At 39.9% G+C, this 16,320-nt stretch overlaps 1 protein-coding gene across 1 annotated transcript in view; it reads right to left on the bottom strand.

The window, feature by feature from the left end:
- The window catches only part of SOX5 (SRY (sex determining region Y)-box 5), a gene marked incomplete at its 5' end in the record, with an annotated part of 82,324 nt that overhangs the window by 39,516 nt on the left and 26,488 nt on the right, over positions 1-16,320 (bottom strand). The window contains 1 exon segment of the mRNA XM_009867895.1: positions 14,233-14,379. Within this exon segment, the coding sequence (XP_009866197.1) occupies positions 14,233-14,379 (147 nt within the window).

The following is a 16,320-nucleotide window of genomic DNA, read 5'->3' as shown; positions in this document are numbered from 1 at the left end:
TAGGGAAACCTGATGACTTATGGATACTTATTCCAACCCAGATCCAAACTTGAAATGTTCATTTTAATCCATACAAAAATATCTTATTTACTCCTATTGCCACTATTCTGCTGTTTGGGCATTTGCTCTTCTGCTAGACTGAAACAAGCAGAAATGAGAGTTGCTCACCACTCTGCTTAGGAACCTGTCTGTGGATTTTCAGTATAAAACAAAACAAACTTGCAGGAACAAAGAGCTTTTAGCATTTGCTTGCAAATTTGCTTGGAAAAGCTCCTTCACATTCTGCAACTTTGAGTGACCAAAAATTTAACTCAGTAGCAGCATTCACAAAAAAACTTCAGCGAGGCTCGCTCTGAGCAAATTCTGACAAGTTTGGCCTGAAATGAGGAGGGTCCATGTTGAATAAGGACATAACATGAGCCAGTGCAGAGAGACCAGCCACTTGGGATTCTGATAGTCCATACTTCATGACAAACTTGGGCCCTGTTGTTAACTTTTTGCTTCTAATAATTATTATTCAGCTGTATTTCTCACACCGCTGTTGTACTTACTTATTTGGTATAATGCTATTATGAAGCGCTTCTCTAAGAAGGCTCAAGTCAGCTGCTAAGCAGGAAGAGTGACTTAGGCACAGGTCAGCAGAGATGGACGTAAATACCGCAGATCTTCAGGGGAAGACAACAATTGATTTTTCATGCTTTTAACCATGTAAATCACTTTACATGAGGTAAAAATCATCAGAGGGGATCACAAAATTGTGGGGAATGGGAGGGGAAAGGATTGGCCCTAGAAATAATGCTTCCTCTCAACTGTCTCCACTGAAATACATGGCAAGAAGTAAAGCGCAGGAGGGGAAAAAAATCACTTCTCCAGTGTACCACAGGAATATTGATTAATTAATGCACATAATTACTCTGACAGCTTTTGCATTGTTTTATAAATGGGAAGAATAAGGCACAAAGTGGCTAAATAATTTGTCTCATCTCACACAGTGAGTGAACAGCTGAGTCACAAGGAAGAGCAAAGCAATCGTAACTCTAACTCAGACAAATGTTTGGGGTTTTTTTTGATACTGTACCGAACCTTCTAAAATGTCCAGCTGCTTCAAAAGAAGTTGCACAAAAAAGTCGATAGTTGTGAGGCAGTTTGAACTATGGCTAGTATTCCTGAAATTATGCTGGGTGGAAACTGGAACGGCCTGTGCTCTGAAGCATGATGCCTTTTAGCTTGGGTCTCGGCTAGATTTATTTTTCTAAATCCTTGCTACATAATTCTGTCCCAATAAAACCCAGAAGTCTACACATGTAGTGTTGTGTCCTTAATAATGTACTCCCCCACCCATAACAAGGATGTTGAAAAAATGGAAATAGACATTAGACTGGACTTTGTTTGCTACGTAAACTGAATTTGGAGTCACCACTTTCCAACGAATAATACCCAGTATATGTTAAGCAGAATGAACAGCAATGAAAACAACAAAACCTGAAAGGACGGGGAAAGACTTGGAAGGAAATAAAACAAGGACCTGCAAAGCCAAACAGCATTACAAACTGGTACATTTTAAATGAACAACAAGAAAACAGAAGCCACACTGATCAAAGCCTCCCACCTCCTCTCTGTGGTGGATGACACCTTCGCTGGGAGCACACCACCACCTCTAACCCCACACCTGCAAAAGGAATTAATTTCAAAAAGAATACAGACCAAAGTGTACTGTATCAAAACAAATTAGTAACAGACCCCTCCTCCTGCTGTGGTCAGGCAGGAGAAGCAAAGATGCTGCATGGATTCTAAGAATCAGGGGGGAAAAAAGACAAAACTAAACCAAAAAAAACCACCCAGCTGTTGAAAACTTTAGAAGAAGCAAGTCAAAAGAGCTTGAAAGAAAAGAGATTTCAAACAGCTTGGACAACTGGCAGTGGGCTAAGAAATTCCTTTTCAAAAAACACCTGCGCTTTCTCTGACTGGATATCTCATGTAGTCTAGGTAGATTTTTCATGAAGGGAGGCAGCAACGTATGCAGCACTACAAATAAGTAGTGCCAAGATAACATGTACTGTTTTTATTTATAGATACATACAACTGTAAGAAAAATGTCAAAATATGTTTTGTAACTGTAGATATGACCTGCTTGACAATTTGTTTTTCCAACTAATAGCTTCTCAAAGGGAAACTATCAACACAAACTAATCCATCTTTAACGCTTGCATGCTATTAACAACATTGCAGATCGCTAAAATCAAAATGATTTTACAAACCCTATCTTGCTGGTTATTTTTTCATTTCACTCCCTTTTAGCAGTAAGATGAAATCTAATCAGCAGTTCCAGAAACTGGAGGGAGTTTAACGTACTGTAGGGAATGTACAAAGCAAACACAGGCTCCATCATTGAGTACTGTAGTCACAGAAGAAATACGTCTTGAATATCTATACTCCATCCATAATCACACATGTGGGGTTAACTACTTGTGAGTACACCTGTTGGGAAGGGTTGTACTTCTTCCTAAAGCACAGTCATGCTTTTTTTTTTTAATTGCTGATTCCTGGGGCCATGCCAAAGAGACTTGAGTTCAGTTCCTCAGTCACTCATCATCTAATCTTTGCACACGGTCACTTACATAGTTAGAAAATTATTATAAGATATTACCAAATATAAATTTTAGTGTTTTGCAGAAGTGCAGTAGGCTACAGAAAGCAAAGAGCTGCCTCTTTTGTCTCAATTCTCTTAGAAAACTGGAGAAAATACATCCTTTCATTTCTGAAAACAGTTGATTCTATGCAAACTGGGCATACATTACATACATGTTTATCTAACTGCATGGGGACACCACTATTTAAAACCCTTTAAGTTTAATAAGTACTATTGATATTACATAATTATCCTAATAAACATATTAATTAACCATAATAATCATAATTAAAATCAAAATATATTGTAGTTTCTTTTTTTCATTTGCTGCTCTAAGTACTGAACGCAGATTGCAAGCACAACAGCGCTGAAGAAGTATTCAGCGCTCCTTGGTGAATAGACTTCATATCCTATTCCTGATTCACACCAGCAAAAATAAAATCACCATCAGGACCAGTATCAGGGCCAAACTGCTGGCAGGCACAATGAACCACTAATTGCTGGATTCATTAGTAAGACTCATAGTTTGTCCCCATGAGATGCTGAACACTTTCAGCTCCTTTTAAAACCTAGCATCTTAGAAATTAAAATTAACAACTTCAAACTAGTATTTCTGTTACACTGTAGAAACTCAGCATGAATTTGAAGTCAGATCACAAGAATGCCAAAAATCTATTATGCAAAACTAGGCAGATTTTTATCTACCCTTTTCCTGTTAATTCTGTGGAACATGCATGCATCCATACACAATGGATATTCCATGCTGTTCCTCAAGCCTAAACAATCAGTTAAAATAGTTTTTGTAAAGCTGAAAGAAGACAACTGCCTTTAAAAATACCTTTAAAATAGCCCCAGCATCACACTGTTAAGATTGGCCTATTCTTTTCAGACATAAAACAAATGTCTATTTAAGAACATATCCAAATGCATTTCCATCACTCAGCCAGAACACATTCACCTCCCAGAAGCTAACACTGCAAGAGACGGAAAGAGAGAGAGGGAGAAAGAGGAGACCTTTAGTCCACCTACTGGCTTCACTGAAGGCAATGAATCCAGCCCTAGCTCATTTCAAGTAGGTTCAGTTGTGTCAAAGGTTACCCACAAGCCATTTCTTGATGATTTATAGCTGATGTCTACAGATCTCCTTTTATTTTAATGATGACTTCAATACAGACATTAAGACATTCTTTGTCTTCACCGAAGTCTATGAGAGAGAAGTTGACATCTTAAAAAAAATTCCAAGGGGCTGATTTGCTGTTTCTGAACAGGGCCAGCTCTGGGCAGTTTTTGTATCTTACCCAGAAGAAAAAAAAGAGAGAGAGAAAAAAAAATCCCCTTAATCCTTTTCTCCAGTACTAAAGCTGCTATGTTTTTGTGACTTATTCTGGGCACAAATCCTAGAGCACCGACTCAGCGTGCATGTCACTAGTTAATTACAATCAAGACAAGACACTAGGATCCTTAGTAAGTGTAAGATAATTTTATCACTTCACCAGGAATAACATGTATTTATTTAGCATTATTTTGAGCCCAGAGTGATTTACAAAGTGAGTCCCAAATGATACTGTCATGGGAATCCTTCCACCCAGCACTGAACTGCAATCATTTAGGGGTGAAGAACAACAGCACAGGAAAACCAGTTGCAAGACATAGTATAGGCATTTGAAATTTAAGATGTCATACTGGTAAAGCCTCTGACAGTTGTCCAAATGCAAGGTTATTTTTAGCCTTAAAATTAGTCTACGTGTGCATGTGTGTGAGTGCACACACAAGGTCTGTGTGAATGTATGCACACGTTTGGCAATTGTCATCTCTACAGAAATTTTGAGCACACCGGCCAATCTCCATGAGGTTTGATGAAGCCCTTTGCTTGTGATGAAGTACATCAGTTGGGTAGAGGGATGCTGGGATAGTGGAGGGGAATGCTCTAACCATCTCCCCTCAGGAGAAGACTGCAGTGCTTGCCCACACTTTAACAGACACCAGGAGATTCCCCAGAGAGAGCTATTTTACGTTTCCAGAAAGGGTCCAAATACTGTGAGACTTCACGAACGAAACTAGGCATCACTGCTTCTGGGATTCTCAGAACACCTTGCTCATTTTAAAATCAAAGTGGAAAGGACAGTGTCTATTCAGTTTGTTCTGCTCTGCAGGCCTCTGAATACCTGTGGTATTTTCCCACTTAGGCTAGCCAAAATGATGTGGCTGTTGTCTTCCTCACTCACTAGCCCTAATAAACTTCGGTTGTTTGGAACAGCAGTGAATCTGCCGGGTGTTAAACTGTCACATCATTCTGCCTATAAGCTGCAGTTCACTGGAAGGACTCATTCTGTGTAGAGAAACTGGTATTTCGAAGGTGGTAAAACTAAGAACTGTAAATCCAGACATGAATCGTAGTGGGCAAACAGTCATGTGATACCATTTTAACTTCTGGTATCATGATAGAAAGGCTACTTGACAGATATTTCTCAGCCAAATGTGTATGTTGAATTTCCCTGACCCCAAATTAGGTCTTGTGCCCTTTACAGAGAATGTTGAAAGCACAGGCTAACTACACAGTTATGATGAATAATAAGCAAACATAGATTAATTAATTCATCCCACAATTTTAATTGCAGACTCTATTTTCAGTGGATATCAGAAATTAGGATAGGAGTACCCAGAAACAGAAAGAAGATTATTTCAGAGAAGACTAAGAATATTGGAAATGGGCACAAAAGGGGGTCATTCTGCTCTGCAAGAAAAGCAGAAGAAATAACAAAGCATAACCTAGAAGGACTCAAGATTTACTGAGGCAACCAACAGCTAAATTCAAAATGTGTTAGCTTAGAGCTGTAACCTGAAGTCTATACAGCTCTTAGCATGGCTAAAGACAAAAAAATTATAAATCACTGACCTGGAATGACTGCAACCCTGAGAAAGCTATCTTTGGAAAGAAAGAAATTCACAAGAACCCAACACAACAAAAGTACTCTCCAGAATTGTTATATACATATGCTTTCTTCCTGATTGTACACTGTATTAAAGCTGCTTTAGTAATTCTATCACCACAATACTCCCTTTTCCAGCACACTGCTTTATAGTTTTCTCTGAAGCATTTTAGAGACGAATAAATGTACCCCTGAAACTCAACTTTAAGAAGATTTTTGTGCCAATTTTCCCATGGATATGTCATGTTGGGTTGTGTTTGTCACTATGTAACTCCTGTTGTGTTCTGTTAGCTCGAAATCACGTAACACGATGTGGCTGATTCATGACGTGACATGTCACTGCCTGGCATGTCAGCTGAAAGCCTGTACGAACCCATGTGCTACATCTCCACACACACACACACACATACACACAGCTCTCTGAAATGGCCCTTTATTTTAAATCTATGAGCAGGTGCTGGCACATCCACTCAAAAAAAGTTTAAGAAACGCTAATAACTTATGAAACACTCAAAGTTATATTCTTTCTGTAACATCATGACTGGAAACTGAAAAGCCTTTCTCCAGCATTCCCATTAGAGATGAAGTCTTCACCTCCATGCACTCTGCGTGTCAAGATACTGAGCAATCTTTTATCAAAGACTTTTTTCTTAGATTTTTTTTTTCCCCCTAGAGATACTAGTCAAGGCATCGGCCTATCTTCCCTTTAAATGCAGGAGGGTAAAATGTAGCAACTGAAATGAAACAAACAGAAACTAAACTAATTCATTAGCACTGAAACTACACATTTGATTTCATAGTCTGGCAGCATTAGTGGATAAAGGCAAATGATCAAGGTCAAAAATTTTAAACTGGTTTCACTTATTAAATCCTGTAAAATTACATCAAAAACCAAAATGGTTTGTTGTGCCAGCTTGCCTGTCTCTGATGTTCTTTGGATCCTCTTGAACGTTCTCTCTGGATACTACTGAAGCACTTTTACTGGGAGATACTATACTAAAAAGTCTAATTCTGCTGAGAAATATTTATGCTTAGCAGAATCACCAACATAAAGTGTTCTATGATTTGAGGCTGAAAATTAATCCCACTTGATTAAAATAGTAACTCATAGATTCATTTTGGTAGCTGCTTTCTAAGTGTTTGAGATACATTCATACCAGACTGTAAGTTTCAGCCATGACAGCCCAAAGCTTTTTGTTTAAATGAGATTCTCACATACTCACATGACCCTAGGAGCTGGGACTTCAAGGAAGCTATCCACTATAAAATTACAAGATGTAGCCACACTGCCTTGAAAAATATGTGTACTCTAAAGTGTCAATCTCCATAGAATTTCTTCGAAACCCTCTTTTGCACCAATTCATTTTACAATAAACAATTCAAACTTCGCTCTTTATGACAAATGTGTAGTTCTGAAAAATTTCAGTGAGGTATTTGCAAAGCACTTCATATAACTCTAGAGTTAATACTAACCTATAAGAAAGAGTTTCTTTAAATTTGAAACTAAAGTAGATTTCTTCTCCATTCTGCTGCTAAATGTTGCTTCTCTCCAGCTATACACAGCTACCAGGGATTACAGATCAAAATGTTTTAGATTAAAAAAATTTGCAGAGCTCCCTTGTTAAATGACAATCATTCAGCTGTGGGTACAGGAATACTTATTGCAAAATATATTTCTTTAATGCTTAGTTTGAATTGCATTCAAATTGCTAATTTCAAATCTAGCATGTAACATGGAAGCAAACCACCCTTTCGCAGACAAAGCAAGCCGTTTCCGGAAACTGCTAGACTGATCACATTAGAATTTGAATCAATCACCTCAGAAATTTACTTTCTACATTGAAGAGAAGTTCTGTATTTAGTGAAAGATGGCTACACTGCTTGCCCTTCTGATTATTAACACATGCAACAAAACGCCAAGAATTTAATTCCTGAAGTGGAGTACCTGGCTCTCTTCTAGAAGGTAGAATCTTAGGAAAAAGTGGGTGTTTTCATTTACTCATAAATGCCACATTGAGGTAAGGAAGGCACTAGGGGCAAGGAACAGCAGTAAACTAGTAGGAAGGACACTCTACATGTTTGTCATTACCACTTTGCTTTACACGTCTGTTTTCCCTTGTCTGATTTCCGAAGACCTCTCCTTCAGAAATGCAGTGGTCTTGCTTAACTTGTTTATCTCGCTTTTGTTTTGTGATCACAGATTTCAGGGGGGGTTCTCCCCTGTTTTTTTATGTTTTCTTCTGTGTTTTCATTATAAAAGGTGCTGACTGCGCTTGACAGGGGCTGACTGGCTGGCAACTCTGCTTCAGAGACAGGCTCCTGACAGAGAGACATGATACCAGGAAACAGATCTGCGGAGAGATAATCTGAAAAATCATCCTAGGCTCCCCTCCACGTATCCAATCTATTTTTAGGAAAGCAAGGAGGGGTTGGAGGCAGGCAGAATGTGTGCCAATCCTTAGTGCTGCTGCATTTTAGGTACTACTATTATCGTTGTTTTGATTGTTTAGGACACATTCTCTATTTTAGAAAAGCATCATGAGAAGCTCTGTTCACACATGTCACTTCCTTGTGCTCCAGCTAACGGTTAAAAAGTCATTGCTTTATATGCCTGGATGTCATGACACATAGCAAGGAGAGCGAGGAATAGGAAAACAGTTTCAAAGATTCTGTCACCAACTCTACATTTTGCTTTGGGGGATTAAAAGCAGGGGCAGCAAAGGAAAAAGGCTTCCAGGTAAAAAGATGTCCATTAAGAATGGACACCGACACTAAAGAAGTAGCAGCATAGCACCAAGTAGCATATCACAGATAAGGCAGATGAGGTCTTAGTTTACAGTTCCCTTTGCATCACTGCATCGATCCTACAAACTTCTTAATTATCATAGAGCTATTTCTAACCTGCTCAGTGCACTAAGAGACTGGGAAATGAAAGCACTAAAAAAACATTTTGAACGAACTGACTTATAATAGTGCTAACTGCTGTTTGTTGTTGAAAAGTTTAATAGATGCATTTACAACGATTTTAATCAACGATAAAGAATTGTGCCCAGCTCAGAAATTCTCAGAAATTGAGAGCTTTGCAAATCCTAGAGGTAAACCTTTTGTGAACATAGCCTTGAAATTCTAGTAGGGATGGTACATCTTACATCACTTTAATGAGAACTTTTGTTCTTCACTATAAAACACCCCACTACTTCCTTTAATGAAAATAAGGATGCCTTAATTTCCTCCTGCTTGCATAGGCATTCAGCAGCTGGTAAGTTCTTCAACCAATAAAGAGTACAGTAAATGCCATTAGTATATGAGGCCTAACATGTGCAATGGATTAGCTTCAGACAGGTTCCCCTTCTCTTCAGGGAGAAGAGTTTGGCCCCATCTAACACAAGCAGTCATGCCCTCTGATCACCTGTACACAGCCATGATTAGTCCTCTTCATCACACAGCTGTCCTCTTTTACAGCTGAAGTACTTCACAGTGCTGTGCAGAATAAATAACTTGTGTTTTCAAAAATATTTCGTATCACTAAACAAAACTAAGTACTATGAAGAGGAAACACCAATATTCTTTTGTATTTGAAGAACAATGCATCATCTATCATCTGTAGAGCCAAAATAAAATACTTTCCTTTAACACATTAAAAAAAAGGCAGTTCTGAGGGTACAAGGAATCCGTGTGTGTATCTACTTGTCAGCTAGGCTCCTGTGATAGTCATAGCCTGATGTGTCAAGCAAGCTGATGCAGCTAAATACATCATGGAGCTTAACGTTTTCCCCAAGATCCTCCTGGGACAAATTTTTACATTCTGCACTATCGTACAAAAAAAGAGAAATAACAGAAACAAATATACCCAAGTTAATATAGCTGCTTAGGGTAGTCACCTAAAATGAAGTTCAAGTCAACAATCCGCCCTAGGTAGAATCAGAAATAACATCTAGATGAGTGTTCTTATTACCAGGCCCTTTTAGGGCCTTTTTCTTTCTCCTTCCCTTCAGATGTTTTTATTTTTTTCTTCATCGTATTTTTATCCTGAGCCAAGAAAACTGTCCTATTGAAACTGGGAAGTACAGTCCCATCATCAGTTTTGAGTGGGACACTAAAAGCTCCAACCAGGTCGTTATATAGCCTGTGGTGTGTTTAAATTAAAATGCCCATTTCTAAAGACTTTTACTCCTTATTTTGTCCCTGGTGTCAGATGTACTTGGTAAGAAAGTCAACAGCGACTCAGTCATAGTTCGGTATCCAGGCCTTCCTTGCCTGGGTAAGAACAAAGTAAGCACACTGTTGGTCCCTTTCTACACTTCACAAACAGGATGCAAGACACAGCTTGTGCATGTGGCAGTAACTGTGGCATCATCAGATATCCTCAGAAATGGAAGAAGTTCCCCTGAAGAGTCTCTGGCCATTTTAACGTCAATCTATGCTGTCGTAGAGAGGCAAGCTCTAAGTCTTTCAAAGGAAATTCTACTGCTGATACGAAAATCCTATTGCAACATGAAAAATTTTCATTCTGATGTTTACTTTGGTGATCAGAGAATCAGGTAACGTGAAAATAACCTAACATCTTTGGTTAAGGATTCACACTGATATTTTTCTGGATATTGCAACTGAGGACAGTCTGACTGTGTATAATCAACTGCTTAGTGTTGCTTTTGGCTTGTCTGAGACACGTTTCCTTTCCTTGTCACAACTCCCAGGTGCTACTGCTGAGCAAACAGTAACATTATTACCAGAAGTATTGGAAAAGGACAAAAAAAAATTGATTTGGACAATCTGTGCTGTTGTCATTTATAGAGACACAACTGTGAGTAAGGTTAGGGCTGAGGTCACAAAAAGGTTAAAAGAAAAGTGCCCAGGAATTCACTCCTGTCACATTTCACACTGAAGTGCTCCTGCTTTTCAGCAGATGCTACACACAATGCACTGTGCTCCATTAAATACGGTGGATCGTTTAGCTACATTTACAAGCTACACTGAAAATTCACTCCCAAGTTACTATATTTGAAAGGTTACATGGAAAGGGCTAGCATATTGCATCATGCGGGCACTAGATGCTATATTTATATGTACAAGACAAAAAGCAAGGAACAAAGGCAGGAATAAACTGTTTACAAATGAGGGTGATGTTTCTGTCCTTATTCAAGAGTATAATGCATCTCATGTCAAGGCAGTGAAGACTTTAGCTATCAGGTGAGAATCCTGGCAGCATGGTAAAGGTCACTGCTTAGACAAAAAAAAATAAAGCAATGCTACAGAGAACATGTTTATCTCCTGCATGGCCCTGTACAAGCAAGGGGCTTGAAGTTAATCACAAGATGGACCTGTAGGTTATTCCTCTATTCCTTATCTGCGCCTCTGCTGACTCCGACTTACTTGGGAGCGTGTCACCACCTTGAACACCCAACAGAGCAGCCTGTAAGCATTTACATGATCAAAGGCAAAATGTGCTTAAGACAGACTCTGGAAATCCAGCACAATTTGGCAAACTTCAAAGATAGTTGCCTTTCAAATGGGTTGTGGAGGAGGCCTTGGTAAATTTGAATGGTATGATTAGCATACCGGCTGTTTTTAAAACTGCTCAAGAAGAAGCTGTGTTAAAATCCATTTCCGCAAGACACACGCATTTTCTTTTGGACAGGCTCCACTAGCTCTGTTTCTTAAATCAATTTTTCTGGCACAGATTTCTTCTTGGAAGAATGTACGACACCAGCTCAGTTTCCTAACCAAAACTTGACAGAATGTGTGCAGCGCAGCATAATGACATCTCTACTTCATGGCTTCCTAAAAGTAACAGTACAGAAACCTAGGAAGCGAATTTGACTATTCCAGGTCGCATCTGCTGAAAGGCGAGCAAGACAACAGAAGATGCCAGGCTAGTCTGCCCAGCACAATGTTCAAACACTGGTGAGGGCCACTGATAAAAGGTTTGCCAAAACGGGAGTTGCCAAGGTCTTAGAGGAGTTTTGGAGATGTGTTCAAGTCTTACTAGATTTAAAGGATGATCCTTGGCAAACTCCCCTCGATGCTTCTCAGCATTTCTAGAGCCAACAATTGTTCCATCTGCTGCTGAGGCCGATTTTGAAGAATCCTTGCAAAGAGCAGCACACTAACTTTAACACTACACAAGAGGGAAAAAACCAGCTTTTCAGAAGTGACCTAGATGTTTGCCAGTAGCTTGACACACTCTCAGGTAAGGCTGTCTCCTTGTCTCCAAACACTCGAGCGCATTACCAAAGCTGCGCCAGTGTAAACTGTGGGCTGACAACAGAGATTCAGCAAACAGCATCTATTGAAAGCCTGTCTAAGGCACTAAATGTTCATCTGTGGAGATCTGACATGCAGTGACAGTGAGGCAGACCACCACTAACTTCAAGAACCAAGTTGCTTCTGGGGATTCAAAGAAAAATTTTTAAAAATTGCTGTGAAACTCAGATACTTGCTGACAAGAGCTAAATAAAATAAATTTAAAAAATAATAATCAGCAGATGATAAACTTTTAGAGTTGTTGAACACAAACAAGCTTTGAAAAAGCAAAGGAAGGTCCACGCAGACACAAATGAAGGTGTTTAGTTTCAACACATAAGCTTCAATTTCTGCCACTGTGACGGATCTGCCAGCATGTTTTCCGAGCCAGGCCACTGCACTATTGTATAAGCTTTATTCTAATTACTGTAGGCTCTATAAAGGTTTCTTTATCATTTAGTATTATAAATAATTGTGCTTCCAGGCTGGAGTTCAAAGCTCAGTATAGCATTCGCACAACACCACAGGCAGGTCAGGTGACCTTTCTCCAATTCTCCTCTCTCTGGTGCTGAGGACAGACAAAGTGATATGTCTGTCATACGCCATTACCATTAGAACAGAATCTTGTTCTTTTATTACAACTGAACTCCGTCGGATTGGAATGCTAAGTGAAATCAATGTCTTGGATTTCCAGGCTGAGCTTGGAGGTCACAGCCACTCTATCATTTCTCAGCATTACCCCTTCTCTTTCTCTCGCTCTCTCTCTGAGCCTCCGACTGGCACGCAGCAGATTGAAAACAGCATGCTTCACAGGGCTCATGCTGCACAATTTTACAGCCTTTTGGAGCCCCCTTCCTTTCTTTTTGGCCAGCCTTTTTTTTTTTTTTTTTTTTTGCAATTTGCAAATAAGTTTTGTTTGTGTCCTACAGAACTGCAAGCCAAAGGCACTGGAACACCTACAAATATGAAAAAGCAGTAAAATACAGGGAAGAATAGAGCTGATCTTGACAGCTGCCAGTAAGACAGTTATGTTGGATGTTATCAGCAGATATGGCAGGCTTTCTAATTCCACAGTTGCCACAAAATAAACACTGTGCCCCTTTAAATCTCATCAGACATTCTGCTTATGCACAAGAGATCCAAAAACAACACCAGGATTTCAATTGTAGTGGATCTCACAAGCCACTACACTAAAAAAACCTTGAAAAATGCAACAAACTCTCTCGCAGATATAGCCATGACTTTTTTGAAAAAAAGCCGCAAACTATCATCGAGTGCTGCATGGCTTTCTGATACCTTGCTCGATATTATATAAAAGAAGAGGCCAAGACAAGGACAGAGTTTGGGAAATCAGAAGGTCTACACTGAGGAAAGAAGAAAGAAAATGTAGACCCAGAGCTTGATTCATTATCACAACAGCTACTGGTTCCACACCATCTGTTTTATTCTTTGAACATGTATCTCACTGAGCTGACAATGGTATTATTTATTTGTTTGGTTATTTTTAATCTGTGCTGTTTTACTGCTGGGGTAAAAACAATACTGTCAATTCAAGGAATCTTTTCTGACATGATAAAGGACGCAGACAGCATGCTAGAGGACACTAACAAAAAGAAAGGACATATTTTTATCAAGCTCTTGCCATCACCTAAATGGGACTGCTTCCTCCCTGCATTCCTTAGCAAACTCCTCCCGGTTGTTTTGCAACACCTAAGATGTGCTGTTCAATTCTGACCTGTTACTCTTGCTCAGCTGTGGCATATGCTGAACTCATATTCTTCCACTGGACATATTCTGTGTCTTTTTAATAGTTTTAACTGGCAGTGGTATACAGAGCTTGACCTCTTCAAGGAGTATAAACTTAATTGCCCAGCCATGACCAAGATTACGTATCACAGCCCATCGTTTGATGGATAGATTCCAGACCTGTTCAGTGACTCAACACACATTGCTTTGGAGGCTTATTCCTCCACACACACCCACTGAACGCCCAGAACAGGAGCTAGGCACAGATGAGGTGCCCCACCACTTTCCATCTTTCATTGACACACTGCTGACCTGGCTCTGGTTTAACATTCTGAATGGAAACAACAGTTGTGTGCTGGAACACGAGGTGGTCACCTCAGCCTGCTATCTGTTCCTCAAGATGGAATTAAAAACAGTGTGACAGCTAGGCCAATGCAAGGGAACGCATGGGATCTCAGCAGAGATAGTGCCAATTCTGACATCGTGTATGAATGGTTGGTTGGTATTACTGTGCTGCGGTCCTCCCACTGGAAAAAGGACACTACGGATATCCTCCTATTTCAGGAAGCCATCCTGAGAACAAAGCTGCCTGCGAGTGAGAGGCACACAGACACCCTTCAGAAAAAACCCACATGCAAGTGCCCACATTGTCAGAAAGCAATGTTGCAGGGCCTGGTACAGTACCTTGTTTTTGGGCGGAGGGCTGTTTGTGCTCTTGTCTGTGTGGATGCTGGTAGGGGATACAGCAGCTGCAAGGTTACCCTGGGGTATGCCAGGTATCTTGCCTCCTGGAGACACTTGCATCGCAGCAAGTTGGGCAGCATACAACTGCTGTAAAAATAAACAAACCAAAAATGGGGGGGGAAGAGAGAGAGAAGGAGAGATGAGAGACATCATCAATAAGTAATTTTCCCCAAACTTCTCCTACTGCAGATGATATATTTTCCTTCTGATGGGTATTTTTTATTTAGCACACTGGTATATTTCAAGACAAGAATTGTCACTTTTGTGACTCATTCCTCGGGGGACGAATGACAGACGTCACCATGAGAAATGTCCCAGCTTCCTTGGGTGTCCTGGGATTCAAAACAAGGAACAAAAGCTAATCTTCACGGTTTGCCTGAGCCACTGGGTAATCTTTCCTTTCCTGAGATGACTGTAGACTCAACAGCATCTCCACTGATAAATATGCACTAACCCCCATGAAATTCACATGATGTTTGATACAACAGTCTCTGTGCTACCATTTCACATTTCTTTACCTTGCTATGTTTGCCTTGTTTGCACAGGCTGGAACATGTTTGGGACAGGGAACGTCAAAATTTTGTCTGGCACTTACTGTGAGAGTCGACTCTCAGATAGGTTCTGGGCAACCACTACAGTCAATATAAATATATACATCTCAATGGTAATGTTCTGTCCGTTAGCAACTAGAAGCTCCAATTAGGACAATAGATACACAGTGGGAATGTTTTTCTCTTCAAAACTAAGCCAATAAAGCACTTAAAACACATATTTGATTATTAACATGCGAATACTTATAACCACAGTCATCTCTTATAGGGGGCCAGTTAGCTCAGTCAGTTGAGTGTGGTGCTAACAAAGCCAAGGTCGTGGGTTCAATTCCCATTTGGTTCCCACGCATTGCCTGATCTAGTTGAGAAGAGGTGGCAACTCTGGTGACAGGGAGGCTGGATTAAAATGATCTCTAAGGTCCCTTCCAGCCTAGGCCATTCCATGATTCTCTTAGGTACTATAGTAAGACTTTAATGGACATAGGTCAAAAGTAGAGAGAAAGTGGACAAAGTAACAGCACCTCCAAACTCCCCTGACCTCCAGATAAAAAGTGGAAAAAATAAACATGGTGGGCAGGAGAAGTGGTAATTGTTCCTGCTTTGTGATTAGAGAGGAATCCAGGCAAAGCCAAATAGAAGTCAGATGAGTGAGAGAGCAGGTAATGCAGTAACAAAGGCTTTCCCTCCTTGGTCGCAGTATCAGTTTCAAAGACTCACATTACATACTATTTGTGCTGCGCAATACACGTGCAACGTAATGCTGAAGGATGGTGCTCTCTGCCTGCAGGTGTTTACAGAGCTTACAGGTGTTTACATGCAAGATGACAAGGGGTAACATGCAGGAACATGGAAGTGGATGTGAGGAAAGGATGCCTCAATACAACTAGTCTAAGAAGTCTCATTAGCAGCGTTTAGTTGTTTTGCTGTTGTTTTTCACTTAATTGTATACACCAAAAAAAGAACAAAGGTCAGATTGGAGGTCACAAAGAAATGCTAACCCAAACCAGGAAGTCTGAAAGAGGAAAATGCTGATTCATTACAGAAGTATTCCACATGGAGCTGTGCAAAAGGTAGAGAGATGCTGCCGATGTGAGTTCAGAGTACATAAGCCCTGCAGCAAACACTTAACTTGACCAAATGGGCAAGATTTACTGCTCTGAATCTCAGACAACCCTGGACATCATTCTATGGTTCCCTGTACAAACTCTTCCCTTCAATGGTGAACAATCCCAGTTTTTTCACATAATTAGAACTAACCCATTTCTGCTCTTTTAGGTGTAATCAGGCACCAAGTTCTTAATTCTTTTCAGACTCCCTATTTTTTTCAGTTTTGAATCCTTTTTATTTCTTTGATCAGTGCTCATTCCTTATTTTTCTGTACTTAATAACCATTTATCCATCCCTTTCTGTTTAGTCTCCCCCTCTTTCTCTATCATCCATTCATTCATCTGTTCTCTCCTTGCCTCTTCCTCAAATT

Source organism: Apaloderma vittatum, unplaced genomic scaffold (assembly GCF_000703405.1).
Source record: "Apaloderma vittatum isolate BGI_N311 unplaced genomic scaffold, ASM70340v1 scaffold10854, whole genome shotgun sequence".
In the NCBI taxonomy this organism is placed as follows: Eukaryota; Metazoa; Chordata; class Aves; order Trogoniformes; family Trogonidae; genus Apaloderma; species Apaloderma vittatum.
This window is presented reverse-complemented; position numbering and strand designations above follow the sequence as displayed.